The 21,863-nt window shown below is 43.9% G+C and overlaps 1 protein-coding gene across 2 annotated transcripts in view; it reads right to left on the bottom strand.

The window, feature by feature from the left end:
* Positions 1-20,423, bottom strand: part of MTHFS (methenyltetrahydrofolate synthetase) — a 35,774-nt gene extending 15,351 nt beyond the window's left edge. The window contains exons 1-2 of one of the 2 annotated variants that reach the window (XM_073304122.1): positions 20,217-20,423; positions 15,682-15,943 (exon numbers count right to left, since the gene is read on the bottom strand). In XM_073304122.1, the coding sequence (XP_073160223.1) occupies positions 15,682-15,943; positions 20,217-20,330 (376 nt within the window). In that variant the 5' untranslated portion in view covers positions 20,331-20,423. The other variant, XM_073304123.1, reaches the window with a different exon arrangement.
* Between the last annotated feature and the right edge of the window lie 1,440 nt (positions 20,424-21,863).

Raw genomic sequence — 21,863 nt, 5'->3', positions numbered from 1 at the left:
GGGCTCCATAGCTCACAAGATGTGCTCCCTTGGAGCCCCTGCCCCCCAGCAGTGGAATCACACTGGTTACACTGCAGGCAATGCCTTGTGCATGTCCACAAGAGGTGGTGGTGACCTGTGTTGACATATTCTCTGTGCAATACCATTCACTCAGAAAAATCCCAGTGGAATACTGTCCCTTTATACATTAAAATCCCCCAAAAGTATATCCATCCAATACAATGACTCAGAGTAAGTTAAATATTTTTTGTTATTACCTGAATAAAATATTTTGCAGAAAACAGAATCATCAGTGGACTCAACAAACAGGTATTGAGCAATTCATCATTTATCCATCTACTCATCCATGTCAATGTTTTGTGTCAGCATGAAACATTAGTCTTCACAATTCACACTTGTCCTGCTGAACTATGGCTTAATAAAATATTTACACCTCTCCCTGAGAAACTGCATGATCCCCATCAGTCATACAGGTTTAAAACAGATGAGTGGCAGTAATTCTTTCATTAATAAAGTTGCAAAATACACCAATAATGCTCTTTGCTCAGCTTTTATTCCAATATCCTGAGATACAAATAAACAGTCTCATTCCATTTTTATTCCCTTTTTAAAAAATACATTATTGTACATTTAGTACCTAAGAATGGGAGAGGCTTACAGCACTGGCTGGAGCCAGGTATGGAGTACATGTCCGCATTCCACAGACATTCCTACTAGCTTCACCAATAAATATCCTTTCATTTACAATCATGGCCTCTGGTGGCATCACTTTAAGACTTGAGCCAAAACTGTAGCTGGTTTCACAATATGAAAAAGAGTACGTCAGGGATCAGACTGAAACCATCACATGCTGCCTTTCACTTGTGATTTAAGCTATATGTCAGCTCAGGTTTAAAGTTTAGTACGTCCCCTTTTCAGAATTTGCTAGGAGAAATGCAATTTAATTGGGGTGGTTCTTTGAAGTATTTTCATAAAGTATATTATGTAAGCAAAGCATATAAGCCACATTCCTCACTTAAAGCCATTTAAAACACTCTCTGGTTTTGCAAGTCCAAAGTCAAAGAAATAATTGCTTAGAAAGGCTCTAGTTATCTGCCTTAATACTTCCTTCTTTGACAGGTGAGTTATTTGCTCCCATAATCCCTATTCCTGAGCAAAAAGGCTAGAATAACTTGACTGGAAAAACACAGATAGTGAAAGCTTTCTGGCGTTAAGGGGTTGCACCTGGGTCAAAATGCAAAGTTAAGACAGCAAAATACAGAGCACTTGCTAAGGAGCCAAAAGGAGGAGGACAAATCTGTGCAAGAGCAACTTTGCAATATGTTGATACCTTTTGTTAGATCAGCAAATGCTAGTCACAAAGCTTCTGCTTTAAAGAAACTTGCAACAGCACTGGCATTTGAAGTGTTCATGCCAGGATGGACCTTATACTTGTAAAACAGTATAAAAATATGAGGATTTTAGGCTTGGTCTACACTGCAAACTTATTTCTGTATTACTGTCACGCTCAGAGGTGTGAAAAATCCATACCCCTGAGCGACATAGTTATACCGACCAAACTCCTGGTATAGACAGCACTAGGTAGATAAGAGGTCTTCACTGTTGACACAGCTACTGCCTCTGGGGAGGTGGAGTACCTATGCTGACAGGAGAAGCATAGGTAGCGTCTTCATTAAGTACTGCTGCTGCACCTCTGCAGTGCTGTATGTGGGAACAAGCCCCCAGTGTACATGACATTTTCAGATCTTATTATTCTGCTTCTCTGTATTGTTATTATCTGTACACTTTAGAATCAATAAAAATGACTAAATGGAAATATGACAGATAAAAAAAAATCCCCAAACTATCCACTATTTATAACAGATTATGCAGTGTTACTATCAATATTTTTACTCCATTGCTGGACCAACTAAATTGTCTGTGAAATATAAACCATTAAGATGTAAGCCATTAATTTCTTCTTTGATGCATAAACATAACTCCCCTAAAGAGTTAGTCCAAGGATAGAAAGGTTAGGAAAGTTTATATGGCAAGTTTATTGTGCATGTAATCAGCAGGTGACTGCACCACTACCATCTGTGTCAGACATGTTTTATCATCACAATGACTCTGAGAATGGCTGCTTTCTCCCACTAAATTTCTTACACACAAGCCTTTTACAGACGACCAGCTTTATAAAAAAGACCACACCTAGAATCCCAGCACCTACTCCGTGATCGCTCATTATTTTAGACATTAGGTTGGAACATTTGCTCTCCCCTGTGTGTGACTGCAATGCCTAAACAAGATTTTAATTACAGGAGACAGCAAAAATGACACTAGCTCACGCTACTAAATCTGTAGAATCCTGACACCTGCTGGTAAAGGGAAATCACTGCATCACTTCAGAGCACGAAAGTGCTGGCTTGATGGGTCTTCACATCACAAATACTCAAAATAACTAGAGTCAGCACAAGCTGGAATTGTTGAACCGGAATGTGATGCTCAGGCTGAGTTATATCCCTACTCACATTATGAAGCAGCAGGAGAACCATCCCGCACTCTGGCGCTGAGGAGTCCTCCTTCTCCAGGCTCCAAGGTACTTCCCAGTGTACATAATGAGGAGGTCCTGTGAGTTAACTGTATTACAAACTGGTCCACTGTTAGTCATCTCACCAAAGAGGACGAGGATTAAATGGGCCACGGAGGGAGATCTTCCCTCCCGAGAGATGGTGCATCCAAGACCAGGCTGAAGCACACTCTTGGGCAGCATGGAGACATATCCACTCCTATTGCCCATACTGTCTCTACTCTGTGGACAAAGAGAGGGGTCCAGGCTCCAACGCTGCCAGTCCTGCTCTACATTTACTCCAAAAGTCATGAACAAAAATAATCTGTAGAATAAAAGCAATGAAGATAAAATCTCTCTCTTTAGTCTCGTGGAGGTAGAAAGTAATACTCGCATGTTCAAATTTTTCTCTTAAAACTCTGATGTATGTCTCGGGCCATAATCCAGAACAAATGCCAACCCATTATTTGCTTTTGAAAGACTTCTGTATCTAGGAAACAGTACCAAGAAAATAACAGTGGTATTGTTCACACTGTAATAAAATTAGCCCTCTTTGAGACAAAACACTTCAGAGCCACTTACAGTGTATTTACAACCTGTTACTATGCCATTTCCACTTTCCTTTACACTTCAATTAATTACAGAAAAAGTAATCTTTTCGGTTGTTTTGCTGAGTGAGAGACATTAACAAGGACATTTTATGCACAGAGAATAGTGATACAACACTTAAGTGTGATTAGAAGGAACAGCAATCTTTCAAACAGTTAATGAACTTTACAAGAGTGAACAGCTTTAATATTCCAAATGCTTTTAGAACTTCAGCAACACGCTGTTGGTTAGATATGCTGTTAGAATTAAGCCATATTTTGTTCATGTTCTACTGGCTACACAAAATGAGTTCAGAGTAAAGAAGTTTAAAACATTACAGAATGATGCCAATGAAATCCACCTGCTTTTGTACTTCAGCAGTTCATTTATTTATTACATTCCAAAGAAAGGGAAAGCAGAAGTGGTGAGGGAAAAGGGACTTTAGTATCATATGTGTTTCTGAGCACAAGAAGAGCTAAGGGCACAACTAAAAGTGCACATAAAAATCCAGAGGAGTGGGTGCTGATTGTTACTAAACAGGTTCAGGTAGCTGCTAGAACAGGGGTGGGCAAACTATGGCCCAGGGGCCGCATCCGGCCCTTTAGATGTTTTAATCCAGTTCTTGAGCTTTTGCTGTGGAGCAGGGTCCAGGGCTTTCCCCGCTCCGGCACTCCAGCTGGGGAGCATGGTCAGGAGCTTGCCCCGTTCCGCACAGCTCCTGGAAGCAGCAGTATGTTCTCCCTCCAGCTCCTGCATGTAGGGGCAGCCAGGGGGCTCCACACGCTGCCCCAACCCAAGCGCTGCCACCGCAGCTCCCATTGGCTAGGAACTGCGGCCAATGGGAGGTGCAGGGGCAGCGCCTGCGGACGGGGCAGCACCTCAACGTAGGAGCTGGAGTGGGGACATGCCACTGCTTCCAGGAGCTGCTTGAGGTAAGCGCCACCTGGAGCCTGCACCCCTGACCCCCTCCTGTGCCCCAACCTCCTTCCCCAGCCCTGATCCACCCTCCCACCCTCCAAACCCCTCCGTCCCAGCCCGGGAGCACCCTCCTGCACTCCCAACCCCAGCCCCACCCAGAGCCCGCACCCCAACCTCCTGCTCCAGCCCAGAGCCTCCTCCTGCACCCTGAACTCCTCATTTCTGGTCCCACCCCAGAGCCCGCACCCCCAGCCGGAGCCCTCACCCTCTCCCACACCCCAGCCCCCAGCTGCATGAGCATTCATGGCCTGCTATATAATTTCCATACCCAGATGGGGCCCTTGGGTCAAGTTTGCCCACCCCTGTGCTAGAAGCTAGTGAAGAAGCCAGATCAACAGCAGGCAACTCTGTATGACTCTCATGTCCTCAGTCCAAGAGCCAGCTGGTAGAATGTCATATTAGGAGGTGGTAGAAGTCCCCATCACTCAGCCAAAGGATGGAAAACAAAAGAAGGCCAGTGGGACATGGCTGCTGTCATGGCTGGGTCTCAAACCTGTACTGTTTTGGCTACAGGTGTTATTCCAGCCTTACCCATTAGGAAAGCTCGAGCCAAGCTACTGCAAGTCTGTCTACCCAGGCTGGGAGGCTCACTCCCAGCTCCAATGTAGACATACCTTATAACAAATAATGTATTTTATGGACCTAGAGGATATGGAGGGTAGTTTTTGTAACAACTCAGGAAAAAGACCTGGGCATCCATGTGGACTGCTCTGTGGGCAGATGATGTCAGAAAGCAAACATTAGGGTGTATACAGAAATAGAAAAGAAATAATACTGAAAATATTACACAGCCATTACATAAATCAAATTACATATACCTTTGCTTCAGATACTGGATTCCATTCTGGTCATCCTCTCTTTAAAAGGAGATAGCAGAAATAGAAGGGGTTCAGAGACCAGTGGAAGAAATATCAGCGGCCCAGAGAAGACGGTTGTGAAAAGAGACTGGAAAGGTTTAGTTTAGAGAGGAAACAAATACAAGGTGATAGGATAGAGCTTTAAAAGAACAATTAATAGTATAGAGAAGGTAAATCAGGTGGTCATAGTTACCCTCTCATAATACAAGGACAGTAGGCCAGTTGATGAAATTGAAAGGTAGAAAATTTAAAATTGATACAAGGAAATATATTTTTACATTGCACATAATTAACCTGTGGAACTCATTGCCACAAGGTAAGATTAAGACAAAAAGCTAACTACAATTCCGAAAAGGATTAGATTCTTATAATAATGATGAGAGCAAAAGAAAAGAAAGAAAGAAAATATGGACACATTATTACATAGCTACACACTCAGGGATTTCTTGCACCTTTCCCTGAAGTAAGTATTTGATATTAGACACTGTCAGAAACAGGTTACTGAACAAGATGCAACACTGGTTTTATCGAGGATGGCAATTCCTATGTTACAAGGGAGGACGAATCATCTCTTCACCAAAGAAGTCAACACCAGAATGTTAACAACTCACTAGAACTGAATTGACTCTTCCTATGCAACAATACACTATGGCTCATTGTCTTCAAGTAGAAGTTCAATCCAAACTTTAAATCATTTCATTAAAAAATAAATTACATTAAGAGCTAAGATTCAATTTTCAATTTGGTTTCATGCCATGGTCTCAGCTTTTCTTTTTATGACCATTCTAAAGAGATTTCAAATTATAATCTATCTCTTGACATATATTGTACTGTAAGTTTTAATCAAGTCTCCCCAAAGAGAAGACAATCTACTAGTACCCTCAATCACTTTAAAATCTTGTTTGGAGCCTTCTGTTTTCCCACTATGCAGTAATATTTAACATCATTGCTTCCAACATATGTACATTCCATTCATCTGACATTCAGAACATATCTTCTTTCAGTCTGTCTCAGTAACCCCCAGAGTATTGTATGCAATGTGTCTTATTTCAGAATGCCTAACACAGTTTTATAAGCTACCATCATATTTTCATGTATAGCTATTGAACAACTAATGTGTCTGAAGTGACATATAAGACATTTACTTTGCTTTCAGTTATACTATTTTCCTCTTATATTGTTTTCTATTTCTAAACTCCTTTATATGTCTCATATTTCCAAGTTCTCTTATTCCTGGTGCACTGTTTTTAAAATTCAGCCTCTTATCTTTTTTAAAATGCCAGCTTTCTTTGGTAGCCATATGTTTCATGTGATCCTCTCAAGAACATATTGCCAATCCATATGTCTCAACACTAAAGGCTCTATATATTTTTAAGTTGTTAAGAATTCTGAGCTGACTATAGCTCCCAAAGTCCTGCGTGCAGTGAGTGCAACATAAATAAATAGTAGGACTTAAAAGGTGACTAAAACAGAGTATTTCCAGCTAAAAATATTTCCACAAGGTAGTTCCCAATGGCAAACTTTGAAATGGGGCTAATGCTCCCTCAGTAACAATTTCAAAGTACTTACCAGTGGGTTGCTGCAATTGTAAATTGAAAGTATCCATTTTCCTTTCAAAGGGATCATGCTAACTGGTGTAAGCAGCTCTACGCAACCCTAATGCATCCCCAGAGCAAGTCTATCCTGCGCACTGAATTAGACAGGAGTTGTGTGTTAAAAATAGTAAGTTATCATGTAATTAAAGACTGAATCATAACGCAGACTCACAAGGGGCTGAACTTTGACTTTGCCACTGTTGCACCTTCGCTCATTTTATTGCTTAGTACACCGGACCCTCACTAGAACGCGCGTCTACGTAATGCAAATTCGGATATAACGCAGTCGCGGCCATGAATCCCAATTTTAAGTAAGCACAGTACAATTTTTTTTGAGTATAGACGTGATAAATTGACCGCTGAGAGCTCTCCTGTCGACTCTAGTACACCACCAGAATGAGGAGTGTAAGTGCAGTTGACAAGAGAGCATCAGCTATTCCTGTAGCTGAACTTGCGTATCTTAGATCGACCCCGCACGGTAGTGTAGACAAGCCCTAAGACGATTGCTGTAGGCCTAGAATGCCATACAAATGTAATGTAATAAAAATGTACAGGTACAGTACTGTATTTATCTTTAGAAAGATGTCAAAAATGTCGGGCAAAAGGAAGGCTTACTCAGTGCAGGAGAAATTGGATGCTATCGAACGACTTAGAAATGGCGAAACCCAGGCAAAGATTAGCCATGATACTGGCATTAACGAGTCCACCTTTCGTGGATGACTAAAGAATGCTGACAAGCTCGGAAGTTACATTCCTAACCTGGATGAAGAGCACATTCAAAGAAAACGAGCCCATTTATCGAATGCTGCCGATCTTGATTCTGTGGTGTACATGTGGTTTGTGCAAGAACAGCAGAAAGGCATTCTGATCTCTAGTCTTCTAAAAGCCATACAAGCGGAAAAATTCGACTGGGAACTTAATGGTGAATTCAGCAATTTTAAGGCGAGTTCAGAAAAGACACGAAATCTCTCAGATTGCAGTTTCGGGAGAAAAACGCTCTGCTGATGATGACGATGCACAATCGTACCCTGTGAAACTGAGGGAAATTTTACAGGCAGAGGGTTACTCGGAGGAACAGGTTTACAATGCAGACGAAACAGAAATTTATTATAAAATGTTGCCCGATAAAACCCTGGCTGTCGGAACAGATGAACATAAGAAAGAAGGATATAAACAGGCAAAAGATCGCCTTACTTTATTGTTTTGTGTGAATGCAATAGGCAAGCATAAATTAAAACCATTGTGCATTGGAAAGTCTTGCATGCCTTGGTGCTTTCATCACGTAAATGTGAATTGCCTGCCGTTTTCGTACAAGAACTCCAGAACTTCCTGGATGACAAGAGAGATTTCTGAACAATGGTTCTTCACCAAATTTGTCCCTTCTATGCGAAAGCATTTGCGGGCAAAATGCTTAGAAGAAAAGGCTGTTCTTTTGCTACACAACTGCCCAGCACATCCTCCAGCCAAAAGACTCAGAACCTGTGACAGTAAAATATGGGTTGTATACTTACCTAAAAACACAACTTTCAAAATCCAGCCACTTGATCAAGGTGTTATCGCCATTTTTAAGCTGCACTATCAACGGAACTTGGTACGACACATGATAGAAAGCGAGTTGTCTGTCACCGATTTTCTGAAGAAGTTGACTATAAAAGACTTCTTTTACATTAGCGGCGATTCCTGGAATTTATTACATGCTGAAACAATAAACCGTTGTTGGATGGTGGGACTGAGAGAGTCGTTTGGCCACCCGCTCCTGGAAGAAAATGAAGAAAGCAGATCAGTCTGACGAGGAATTCGACTTCAAGGGATTTACAGAGGAGGAAGTTGGAAGAACAGACATGGAGTAGATGCAGGAGCTGTGCCCGCAACTGTCCACGCTTGGGGTAACTGTTCTGCCACAAAATATTTGAGTCCTGGATAAGAGGCGCCGATGAAGCAGAAGAATTTTGTCCTGTTGCTGAAAGTCTAACGGATGACCAAATTCTTCAGGTAGTTACGACCAAACAACATTCCAGAAGCTGAAGAATTGGCTTTCGATGTGGAAGAAGAAGAGGAAGATGAAGTGGACGTTGTTCCAACGTCAACTGCGACTGTAGCCGGCTTAGAGACTGCTTTGAGATGGTTCGAGACGCAAGACGTTGAGCCTATAAAAATTATGCAGCTACGTAGCCTTTTGCAGTTTGCTAAGCAGAAGCAGCACAGCAGCAAGAAGCAAAAGCAACTCAACGACTTTTTTAAGAAAAACTAGACTAGTTTATTGTAATGTCTACTTTAAATCTCGAATAAAGCAACACTTTTTTTCTCATTTATTGTTTCCTTCAAGTAGTTTATTTTCTAAGGTTTTCTATACTTTATGGATGTGACATTTACTGTACACAGGAATTTCATTTTAACGCAGTCCCCGCTATAACGCGGTACTTGGCATGGATCCCAAATCCCGCGTTCTAGCGAGGGTCCGGTGTATCTAGAAAGGCCAACAGAAATCAACATTGTAAACGACAAATGACCTGTGTCATTTTTACATGGTAGAGAGGATGAAAGACTTCCTCTTAGAGAAATTGTCTTGATCTATTTTTACATCAATAATGTGCGTAATGCTGTGCACAGCCAAAATGAAAATGGACAATCCTGATCTAACAGAGAAAGGACTATAATTAAAGGGACTATCCATCTGTTAGAACAGGGGTGGGCAAACATTTTGGCCTGAGGGCCACATCGGGGTTCCGAAACTGTAAGGAGGGCCAGGTAGGGAAGGCTGTGCTTCCCCAAACAGCCTGGCCCCCGCTCCCTATCCACCCTCTCGCACTTCCCGCCCCCTGACTGCCCCCCTCAGAATCCCCACCCCATCCAACCCCCCGCCCCTTGTCCCCTGACTGCCGCCTCCCAGGACCCCCTGCCCCTGGGACCTCATCCCCTATCCAACCCCTCCCTGCTCCCTGTCCCCTGACTGCTCCAACCCCTATCCAGACCCCCGCCCCGACAGGCCCACCGGAACTCCCACACCTATCCAACCGCTCCTTGCTCCCTCTCCCCTGACTGCCCCCCGGAACCCCCTGCCCCTTATCCAACCCCCTGCTCCCCGCCTCCTTACCATGCCACTCAGAGCACCAGAACTGGCAGCCGTGCTGCCTGGCTGGAGCCAGCCACACTGCCACGCAGTCTAGAGCACCAGGGCAGGCCGGCGGCTCTCGCAGCCGCGCTGCCCAGCAGAAGCTCACAGCCCCGCCACCCAAAGTGGCAGCATGGTGAGCTGAGGCTGTGGGGGAGGGGGAACAGCAGGAGAGGGGCTGAGGGCTAGCCTCCCCGGCCAGGAGCTCAAGTGCCGGGCAGAACGGTCCCATGAGCCGTAGTTTGCCCACCTCTGTGTTAGAACCTGGAATGCATACCCAAGGTTTAACAACACCATGCACAGAATAGATAGTGAGCTATCCTCCTTAAGAGTAAGACTTGTGAGAAGCAAAGAAGTTTTACGGACAGTCTAGATCTGAGCTTTGTGTTTTGTCATGTATAAATGAATATAGTCAGTGGTGACATAACTTATTGCTGTACCTGCAAGATATTTCATGGAAAATAAATTGCAATATATGCAAGCAATGGGAACTTTACTATGAAAACACCATGTTGTCTACTTATAACAATGTAAATACCATGCATCACTACAGTATTTGATCAGATCATGGAGATAAAGGAGTCAGACATTCATAATTACAATGGATGATAAGGGTGGTAACAAAGCAGTTTGGCATTCCTGCAAATGGACCAAAGTTTAATAAATATGGCAACACCCATAATAAAAATATGGCAACAACTTTTTGCACAGGTTCTGTATGTTTTTCTGTTAGGAATAGTCTGTCTACTTCGTGTCTCATCATGCAATAGCCTCAAAGACCCTAAATGCACTTTCTAACCTTTCAAAAGCTATTCAGGGGAAGAGGAAGGAGGTCTGCATTTCCAGTCTCTGAACAGGATAACCCCTGAACTCATCTAAAGATACCACAAATAGATAATAATAAGGTTCCATACATGAAGATTGAGGAAGAAAACTCCACCCCCTTAACCCAGGACCAAAACATGTTTTGCCATGTACGCACGCACACACACACAAGTCATTATTACAGAGAGCTGAAACTTGGGAACATTTTTTCCTAATTCTTTTTTTAATTCAAACTTCCATCAAAACATTCAAATTTGAAAAACTCTGTCCAGCTTTAGCTGCTATTCCAGCCCCTCTGGCACTACCTGAAGTGGGAGGTACAGGATCCATGTAAACCTGCCTCCCCGGGATGCCCTATTGCAGACTTCTGTGCCAGGCTCCTTCCACAGTGCACAAGAGCTACAGTGGTCCCTACATTACCCCTCCTTGCCATTCTCCTCCTCCCAACTGTAGTTGAGTTTTGCCCTATGATTTTCCTGTTTTCTCATTTTGATCTCTAACTTAGGCTTGTTAAATGCAACTAACCATAGTTCACATGTAGTAAGTTGTTTCTTATGGCTGAACTAAGCTTAACTAAATAAAATGTTAGACATTTTAAAAGCCACCTTTCAAAGGCCTCAAACCTGCTGATTAATAATTTACAGAATTTCATGCAAGACAGACAACAGGAAAGGAAGTAACAAAAAAAATGCTGGATACAGGGGAAAGAAAGAATGACCATAGGAGGCAAATGAAATCACCTGCCATCTAACCTGAATATAGAGAATTCTAAAGTGAGAAGGATGGACAAAAGAGAAGAAATTAACAAGTCAATCAACTGAAGCAAAATAAAGTGAATATGCTAATAGATGGAGACTTAATACTGGTGCTAATGCTGATAACACTAAATGACTAAAGAGAATTCCCATGAAAGAAAACTAATGCTTCTGGGAAAAGAACATGCTAATAATAAACATTTAAAATCCAGGTTTCAGAGGAACAGCCGTGTTAGTCTGTATTCGCAAAAAGAAAAGGAGTACTTGTGGCACCTTAGAGACTAACCAATTTATTTGAGCATGAGCTTTCGTGAGCTACAGCTCACTTCATCAGATGTTTACCGTGGAAACTGCAGCAGACTTTATATACACACAGAAATCATGAAACAATACCTCCTCCCACCCCACTGTCCTGCTGGTAATAGCTTATCTAAAGTGATCAACAGGTGGGACATTTCCAGCACAAATCCAGGTTTTCTCACCCTCCACCCCCCCACACAAATTCACTCTCCTGCTGGTGCTAGCCCATCCAAAGTGACAACTCTTTACATAATCAAGTCGGGCTATTTCCTGCATAGATCAAGGTTTTCTCACATCCCTCCCACCCCCATACACACACAAACTCACTCTCCTGCTGGTAATAGCTCATCTAAACTGACCATTCTCCAGGTTTAAATCCAAGTTAAACCAGAACATCTGGGGGGGGGGTAGGAAAAAACAAGAGGAAACAGGCTACCTTGCATAATGACTTAGCCACTCCCAGTCTCTATTTAAGCCTAAATTAATAGTATCCAATTTGCAAATGAATTCCAATTCAGCAGTTTCTCGCTGGAGTCTGGATTTGAAGTTTTTTTGTTTTAAGATAGCGACCTTCATGTCTGTGATTGCGTGACCAGAGAGATTGAAGTGTTCTCCGACTGGTTTATGAATGTTATAATTCTTGACATCTGATTTGTGTCCATTTATTCTTTTACGTAGAGACTGTCCAGTTTGACCAATGTACATGGCAGAGGGGCATTGCTGGCACATGATGGCATAGATCACATTGGTGGATGTGCAGGTGAACGAGCCTCTGATAGTGTGGCTGATGTTATTAGGCCCTGTGATGGTGTCCCCTGAATAGATATGTGGGCACAATTGGCAACGGGCTTTGTTGCAAGGATAAGTTCCTGGGTTAGTGGTTCTGTTGTGTGGTATGTGGTTGTTGGTGAGTATTTGCTTCAGGTTGCGGGGCTGTCTGTAGGCAAGGACTGGCCTGTCTCCCAAGACTTGTGAGAGTGTTGGGTCATCCTTTAGGATAGGTTGTAGATCCTTAATAATGCGTTGGAGGGGTTTTAGTTGGGGGCTGAAGGTGACGGCTAGTGGCGTTCTGTTATTTTCTTTGTTAGGCCTGTCCTGTAGTAGGTAACTTCTGGGAACTCTTCTGGCTCTATCAATCTGTTTCTTTACTTCTGCAGGTGGATATTGTAGTTGTAAGAAAGCTTGACAGAGATCTTGTAGGTGTTTGTCTCTGTCTGAGGGGTTGGAGCAAATGCGGTTGTATCGCAGAGCTTGGCTGTAGACGATGGATCGTGTGGTGTGGTCAGGGTGAAAGCTGGAGGCATGCAGGTAGGAATAGCGGTCAGTAGGTTTACGGTATAGGGTGGTGTTTATGTGGCCATTGTTTATTAGCACTGTAGTGTCCAGGAAGTGGATCTCTTGTGTGGACTGGACCAGGCTGAGGTTGGTGGTGGGATGGAAATTGTTGAAATCATGGTGGAATTCCTCAAGGGCTTCTTTTCCATGGGTCCAGATGATGAAGATGTCATCAATATAGCGCAAGTAGAGTAGGGGCTTTAGGGGACGAGAGCTGAGGAAGCGTTGTTCTAAATCAGCCATAAAAATGTTGGCATACTGTGGGGCCATGCGGGTACCCATAGCAGTGCCGCTGATCTGAAGGTATACATTGTCCCCAAATGTGAAATAGTTATGGGTAAGGACAAAGTCACAAAGTTCAGCCACCAGGTTCATTGGTGGATGTGCTCGTTCACCTGCACATCCACCAATGTGATCTATGCCATCATGTGCCAGCAATGCCCCTCTGCCATGTACATTGGTCAAACTGGACAGTCTCTACGTAAAAGAATAAATGGACACAAATCAGATGTCAAGAATTATAACATTCATAAACCAGTCGGAGAACACTTCAATCTCTCTGGTCACGCAATCACAGACATGAAGGTCGCTATCTTAAAACAAAAAAACTTCAAATCCAGACTCCAGCGAGAAACTGCTGAATTGGAATTCATTTGCAAATTGGATACTATTAATTTAGGCTTAAATAGAGACTGGGAGTGGCTAAGTCATTATGCAAGGTAGCCTGTTTCCTCTTGTTTTTTCCTACCCCCCCCCCCAGATGTTCTGGTTTAACTTGGATTTAAACCTGGAGAATGGTCAGTTTAGATGAGCTATTACCAGCAGGAGAGTGAGTTTGTGTGTGTATGGGGGTGGGGGGGATGTGAGAAAACCTTGATCTATGCAGGAAATAGCCCGACTTGATTATGTAAAGAGTTGTCACTTTGGATGGGCTAGCACCAGCAGGAGAGTGAATTTGTGTGGGGGGGTGGAGGGTGAGAAAACCTGGATTTGTGCTGGAAATGTCCCACCTGTTGATCACTTTAGATAAGCTATTACCAGCAGGACAGTGGGGTGGGAGGAGGTATTGTTTCATGATTTCTGTGTGTATATAAAGTCTGCTGCAGTTTCCACGGTAAACATCTGATGAAGTGAGCTGTAGCTCACGAAAGCTCATGCTCAAATAAATTGGTTAGTCTCTAAGGTGCCACAAGTACTCCTTTTCTTTTTATTTAAAATCCAGTTAAACTGAATTGGTTTGAATTGCTGCAGTATCCAACTTACAGGAGCTGTTGGCAACTTCACCCAGTGTGTGCAATCTGGTAAGTCTCTGTATAGGTGAGCAACTCTCAGGCCTTGTCTACACTGGCAAGTTTCTGTGCAGTAAAGCAGCTTTCTGTGGTGTAACTCCCGAGGTGTACATACTGCCAAGCCACTTTGTGCGCAGAAACTCCTCAGTTGCAGCGTTGCAAAAAAAACACCTTGACAAGAGTCGGAAGCCTTACAGCACAGAGGCTCTAGCGTTGTATTGGCAGTGTAAACACATTACAGCACAGAAAGCAATCAACTGGCCTCCGGAAGTGTCCCATAATCCCTCAAGTGACCGCTCTGCTCATTGTTTTGAACTCGGCCAGCTGCCGTGAAGGCATGCATCCCTCCACTTTCAAGGCTCTGTTTCTGACTGCCCTTGAAAAGCACCTGGCAACATAGTAGGATGCCCATGGAACAATGTGGTTGGGAAACCAATATCATGTGACACTGTGCCTGCCCCATGAGGCATTGCAAACCCTTCCCAAAGCACCCTGCGGCCAGTTGCACAGTTGCACAATGCAAGAGCTGCTAATGTGGATGGGCCCCACCATCACAAGGAGCACAGTGTGGACACGCAACAGTGGTTTAATTCCTGCGCTTTAATAAAAGTGGCGTAACTTGTTGCGCAGAAACTCACCACTGTAAACATACCCTCAGAATCAGGTTTCTCACATGAATTCAGCATTTGCTTTCCATTAATATTCTTAAATGTTGCTGCCAGTGAAGATGTTCACTGGAATATTTGCAGAAAGCAAACAAAGAAGGAATGTGAACAAAGGCAAAGCAAGTTTGTTTATAATTTGTGGGCAGTTGGAGAGGGTTGGATTGAAGAGCTGGATGTGGTGGGGTTTGATTTGGAGGTCAAATGGCAGTAAAATTAGTTTTCTACAGACTAGAATTTTTATATTGACTTATAAAACAGACTAACTTTTAGATCTTGTAAAGTGCCAAGAGCCTGAGGCTGAAATGAACAAACAAATGAAAATGTGAATGAATAATGACCCAAAATAATTTGAAATATTCACCCAGCTCTAGTAGAAAGTGCTTTTATTTTGCAGTCTAAGAACTTAATCCTGAAAGCTGTTCTGCAGGCTCTGCGAAGACACTAGGATACATCGACACACAACAACATTTAGGATCCAAGATTCTATAAAAATTCCTACAGTCCAGCCTAAAACTTCCAGAAATTAGGATATCAGGAACCAGAGTGCATTCTAACACACTGTCCTTCCCTTCTAATAGCTTCTTATTGACCCAAGGCAACTCCTGCTCATTGAGTCTGAGGCTATGGCTACACTACAGCTTAAATCATCATAAATTGTGTCACTCAGAGATTGAATTAGCTACCCCCTTGAGCAACATAACTTACACCAATTTAAGCGCCAGTGCGGACAGCGCTATGTCAGCGGGAGAGCTACTGCCAGTTGTGAGGGCTGGAGTAAGCTCTCTAGTGTAGGCATCACCCGAGATTCAGCATCAGAAAGAAGGAAACACTTACCCACAGACAACGCTTCTTCCCTTACATCATTATCACAAGGCTGATGAATGTTCCAAGATGTCAAAGGAAGTGAACAAATTTCTTCAGCGGAAGTTAACTTGACCATATCCATGTGACTGCTCTGGGGCTTGTACCGTGGAATGAAACACTCCTTCCCTCTCTGAAATATGTCCTTAATGATTTCTTCTGTCTCGATTTCGTCTTGCATACTCAGAAAGACTGCAATTCTTTGGGACTCTTGGTACTTGGAATGCCCAATCACCTACATGGGAAATTATTGCAATGAGGTTTAAAAGCTTATGAAAAGATCCACTTATTTTTTTTACTTAAAAAATCAGGTTTGAGCAATATTCTCTGTGAAAAGTTTGAAAATATAAACTCCCTCTTTAATGTTTCATATCAGGAAAACTTTTTCCCCTCCACCCCTCTGTTTACTAAAAGTGAAATTAACATAGATTATTTTATATACTCAGTTTATAAACCATATTAGCATTACTGAGGATATAGCAACATAGTTTTGGGACAGCATTTGTGCGATAATTCATGGATGGAACCCTCTTGTCACTGGCACAGGACCAGTGTTCAGCGTATTTTGCTGATCCTACAACCATTTGTATTTTATGTATTTTTAAAGTGTGTAGTATAAGCATGTTCAGACAAACATCATCACTGCAGAAAAAAGTGCATGGGATGGGGAGATGCTAGTCCACAGAGCAGAGAAAGTGTCTGTATTTCTCATTTATGTTTTAAGTCATACATTTTGTCCCACATGTGGGTCTTGACAGGTGAGAAGTACGTCAATGACAGTGTCAATGTCCAAAACTCAAAAAGAAAACACTAGCGAAAAGCTTTAGCTCAGGCAAAAGTTGTTTCCTCCTGCCTACCTAGGAAAATAAACTGAGGCTCAATGTCTTGTGAGATCAGGCCCTTAGTTCTTTAGCCTGAACTGACCTCTGTACAGGAGTTTGAGGTCCCAAAAGTGTTTTCCTAAATGCTTCTGCTGATAGGCAGTCTTACTGCTGCCCGCTCTTCTAGATGATCTAGGGAATGTTTGATCTAAAAGCGGCCCTCTAAACCAAAAAGCTGGACAAGGGAAGAGAATTAGAAATTGCATATGTGGTGTGCATGATAAAATGTAAAAAGTTTCAGATCTTGTATAACACCCTCCTGAACCACACTGAAATTTTAAAAAAGGGTTTTTAAGGCCAGGGTCCTGATTGCCCTGCACCTTGTGTCATCACTTACAACAGTACAAAGAAAGTGTAATATGCTTCCATTCTGATTTGAAAGTGATTTGCACTCAACTCTATAGTGGTGCAAATGGCAAAGTGCAGGGCAATATAGGGGCTACATTTATTAATTTAGTCTTATTTAATGGGACTGGAGTATTCATACCAGAATTAGAATTATCTTTTGTGTGTTTGTATAATCCTGGGCTAATTGCCTTTCTACGCTTTGACCTTGTCACTTTCCTTTTTTTATAGTTCTTTAATTCTCACCTATATTCCTTTTTCTACTTGCACCTGTTTTTAACCTTTGCTTAATTTTTCTCCCTCACCTCTGACTACATCTCTTACATTTGGCTATTCCCCCCTTTCTGTGTGTGTTATATATAAAAACTAAATCAACTGTATCTCTTTATTGCCTTTTTTTAAAAATAACTATCCCATTCCACTCTTTTCCTCTCTCTCTCTCTTCAGGTTCCCTCTTCCACCTATTCCTCCCCTTCCACAGTGTAGAAAATTCATAGTGCGATCAATGCATTGTGCAGTTACTTTGTGCCCTTGAAGACAAATACAATCAGACAGTCATTCACATTAGTACCAACAGCCTGAAGATGTCTCCCTGGCCCAGACAGTAGCTCCTGTCACACCCCAGAAGTTTCCAAAGAGAAAATGCTTTGACCTTTGTACATTAGCTGATGACTATTATTGCAGAATCAGAGCATGCAAACAGCATGACTTTAATCAGGAACACAAACATTAAGCAAGCGCAGTCATGCAGTAGCTAATTAAATACTAGTAAGAAGGTCAGCCTAGTGCAGCTATTCCAATTTGAATTTAAGATCTTTCGAAGACGGGAATTTACGTAAAGGCATTCTTCAAGTTCTAAGTAAAGTAGCCAAGTCTCTTTTATCCTTCTCAGCTGCAATTCCTATCATCTGTTATGAAGTTAATTTTTCAGCCTTTGCTCAAGATGTTTTCTCCACATTTTCAAACATTTCTCGATGCCCACTACACTTGTCTCCTGATAATGAAGGTAATTCCTTTATCTCCATTTACCACTTCAAATCTGTTTGAAAAGAGCTTTGCATTTAGATTTTCACTGTATATTTTGCAAATATTTAAGTCCCTGGCCTTGCAAACTCTTACACATGCTACTCACGGCAGTAAAGTTAAACACTTGTGTGTTTGCAGACTCAGGCCATAGTCAGTTTCCACATTCTGTTGCAAACTAGACAGTGGTCCAGTATCTTCCCTTTAGGTGAACCCAACTTTATCACTTCCAGGTCGGATGTTCAAAACCTTTCAGCACTGCCATAACTCTGCCTCCACTGATACGAATGGTAGATTTACTACTGAGTTCAATAGGACCAGAATTAGGTAAGTGCCAAGTGCTGCTGAAAATTGTACCCTTCGTGAATTAACCATTTATAAAGATGGCAGGAAATGCTATGTACATTTCTCAACAAAACTAAGGGCACACTGTCCTACTAAAGAAATTCAAAGATTGCAAGTTAAGCACTTGAGGTTCACTCAGAATTATATTTTCATGTTAAATTATGTTTTATATTAAATATTGTAAGAATAGGATTCCCAGAGAGAGAAACCTATTTAAGTTCCACTTTCTCAGACTTGGTAGAAATCTATACTTCTTACATAATGTTTGTGTGCTGTCACATTGTACTCCAGAGGTGGAAGCAATTGGTGCTAATTGGAGTCTATAAAGTGCTTTGAGATCCTTTGACTGAAAGACACAATACAAATGTGATTCCTCCAGAATTCCTGTGTTTGACTACATGCAGCAACTTTAAAATAAAATTGTATGCGGTTTATTAAAACAATAAAATATCTATAAAACAACTTTGTTAATCCATATGCACTGGGTATTTGAAAAATACAAACTATTAGCATGCTGTGTTAGCATATTATTTGTGTAAATACAATATGATAGCTTTTAAATGATAACATTAGCAATAAAATTACACAGAGAAAAACGTGGAAAGTACAGATAGAGTTAAAAATAAAAGCCAAGATGAGAGAAATCATTTCAGCACATGCTAGATGTTTATTTATAAATATTGCTAGGCACAGCCTATTAATTTAGAGCTGAATAAAACATACACAACAGAACCTGAAACCATGTGAAATGCCATTGCTTTTGGGTTTCTTTACAAACTTGGGCCCTGATCCTGTAAACATACACACACATAGTTTAACTTTACCATCATGAATAGCAGTCCCTTAAAGTAATAGGACTATTCACAGTAGTAAAGTTGAGGACACCCACAAATGTTTGCATTATCAGGGCCTCACAACTCAGCCCAAATTCATTTAAAGGCCTGTTGTAAAGCTTCTGAGCTTCTCATTGGTTTTAAATTATGCGTTTAGCAGCATCAGTTTAGTTGGTACTGTTCAAGGCACAAACAGCAGCAATCAGTCGAAAGAACTCTCAGTAGAAGAGAGGCTATGGGCTTGTCCACACTGGAATAAAAGGTGTATATTTAGAATATGCTAGCTGACAGGTTTTTAAACCCTAAGGGAGACAGGGCAAGTTGTATTTTAATGTGTGTTAATTAGTTGAGGTGAACTCTATGCACGCTCCCCTCACTACAGTAGTGTTTAAAAACATGTTAGAACACGTGCTAGCTTAGCTACCTTTTATTATTAATTATTATTATTAAAGAAATACATCATTATTCTAACCAGGCCCATAGTTAACAGGCTGCACTGGAAAATCCAGAGGAGCTGATTTAAAGGTTCTACATTATTTTAATATTATGAACTCGCAACTTGTAGGCGTGGAGGAAGAAATATATATTTTGGGTGGGATATGAACGGGGGGGAGAGAGGTCTGGAGATCATCTCCCCTGTGGGACACAGGTCTGGAGGCAGGAGTGGAGAGCAGAGGTTTAAGGGAGACGGGGGGGGGGGGCAGTCCTGCAGCAGATTCAGGCAGCGTGAGGCTCATCTGCACCTGGGGCGCGGGGAAGGGGCCCCGAAGCAAGGCTGGCCCAGCGCGGGCCTGGCCCGGAGGACTCGCGGGGCCCGCTCAGGGCAGGAGCGGTGGGTAGGGCCTGCGGCTGGTATCGGGGCACGCTGGAGCCCGCGGGCCCCGAAGGCGATCAGGGCTGAGAAGGGCGCAGGCGGGGCCTCCGTCCCTGCCCCGCAAACGCGGGAAGCCCGTGAGCCACCGACCTCACCCGCTTGCTGCTGCTAGTCCTAGGGCCGGGCAGAGGCCGGGGGAGGCCCAGCTGCAGGGCAGCGAGGCAGGGTCCTGGCCCCGGGCCGCTCCTCAGCCCGCCGGGCACCCACCTTGCGGCTCAGCAGGCGGGACTGGCGCTGCTTCTCCGCCTCGCTCAGCCCCCTCAGCCGCCGCTTCAGCTCCGCTCGCAGCGCTTGTTTGGCGGCTCGCAGCGGCGCTGCCATCTCGCCGGAGTCGCCAGCCGGGCCGGGTCCCGCCCCTTGGCTCTCCGTGCGCAGAATGAGCCCCCGGGCGCTCGCAGCTCTGCGCGCCGCTCCCCGCCCCGCAGCGCCCGCTGCCCCGAGGCCTGCTGCTCAGGGGGCTGCAGTCAGGCCAGGGGCCCTGATCGCTAGAGATCTCACCGGGATCGCCAGCGCCCAGGCCCCCGCTGCCGGATCGGTCTCTGCTTCCCCCTGCCCAGGGGGATCCCCAGCGCCCAGGCCCCCGCTGCAGGATTGGTTTCTGCTTCCCCCTGCCCAGGGGGATCCCCAGCGCCCAGGCCCCCGCTGCAGGAATGGTTTCTGCTTCCCCCTGCCCAGGGGGATCCCCAGCGCCCAGGCCCCCGCTGCAGGATTGGTTTCTGCTTCCCCCTGCCCAGGGGGATCCCCAGCACCCAGGCCCCCGCTGCAGGATTGGTTTCTGCTTCCCCCTGCCCAGGGGGATCCCCAGCGCCCAGGCCCCCGCTGCAGGATTGGTTTCTGCTTCCCCCTGCCCAGGGGGATCCCCAGCACCCAGGCCCCCGCTGCAGGATTGGTTTCTGCTTCCCCCTGCCCAGGGGGATCCCCAGCGCCCAGGCCCCCGCTGCAGGAATGGTTTCTGCTTCCCCCTGCCCAGGGGGATCCCCAGCGCCCAGGCCCCCGCTGCAGGATTGGTTTCTGCTTCCCCCTGCCCAGGGGGATCCCCAGCGCCCAGGCCCCCGCTGCAGGATTGGTTTCTGGTTCTGCCCAGGGGGATCGCCAGCATCCACAGGACCCAACTGCCCAGGGGGATCCCCAGCACCCAGTCCCCCGCTGCCCTGGGGGTTTCTAGTAGGTTCCCTGTGCCAGTTGGAGCCCCAGTTCCCACACTCCTGCTGCCCAGGGGGTTTCTGACTCCAGGGGCCCAGCACCCAGGTTCCTGCTGCCCACAGTGTTCTGGGGCTCCTCACATGCTGAGGGTTAAGCCCCTGGAAGTGTTTGCAGGGTGGGGGGCAAATGGTAAGGCGACGCATGGGTCCAATGTGATTTTGTAATGTAAACTCTTCCTAGCTGTTTTTAACATTGTCATAAATATAAAGGGAAGGGTAAACCCCTTTGAAATCCCTCCTGGCCAGGGGAAAGCTCCTCTCACCTGTAAAGGGTTAAGAAGCTAAAGGTAACCTCGCTGGCACCTGACCAAAATGACCAATGAGGAGACAAGATACTTTCAAAAGCTGGGAGGAGGGAGAGAAACAAAGGGCTGTGTCTGTATGCTGGTTTCTGCCAGGGATAGACCAGGAATGGAGCCTTAGAACTTTTAGTAAGTAATCTAGCTAGGTATGTGTTAGATTATGATTTCTTTAAATGGCTGAGAAAAGAATTGTGCTGAATAGAATAACTATTTCTGTCTGTGTATCTTTTTTGTAACTTAAGGTTTTGCCTAGAGGGGTTCTCTATGTTTTTGAATCTAATTACTCTGTAAGATATCTACCATCCTGATTTTACAGGGGGGATTTCTTTATTTCTATTTACTTCTATTTT

This window comes from Lepidochelys kempii, chromosome 10 (genome assembly GCF_965140265.1).
Source record: "Lepidochelys kempii isolate rLepKem1 chromosome 10, rLepKem1.hap2, whole genome shotgun sequence".
In the NCBI taxonomy this organism is placed as follows: Eukaryota; Metazoa; Chordata; order Testudines; family Cheloniidae; genus Lepidochelys; species Lepidochelys kempii.
This window is presented reverse-complemented; position numbering and strand designations above follow the sequence as displayed.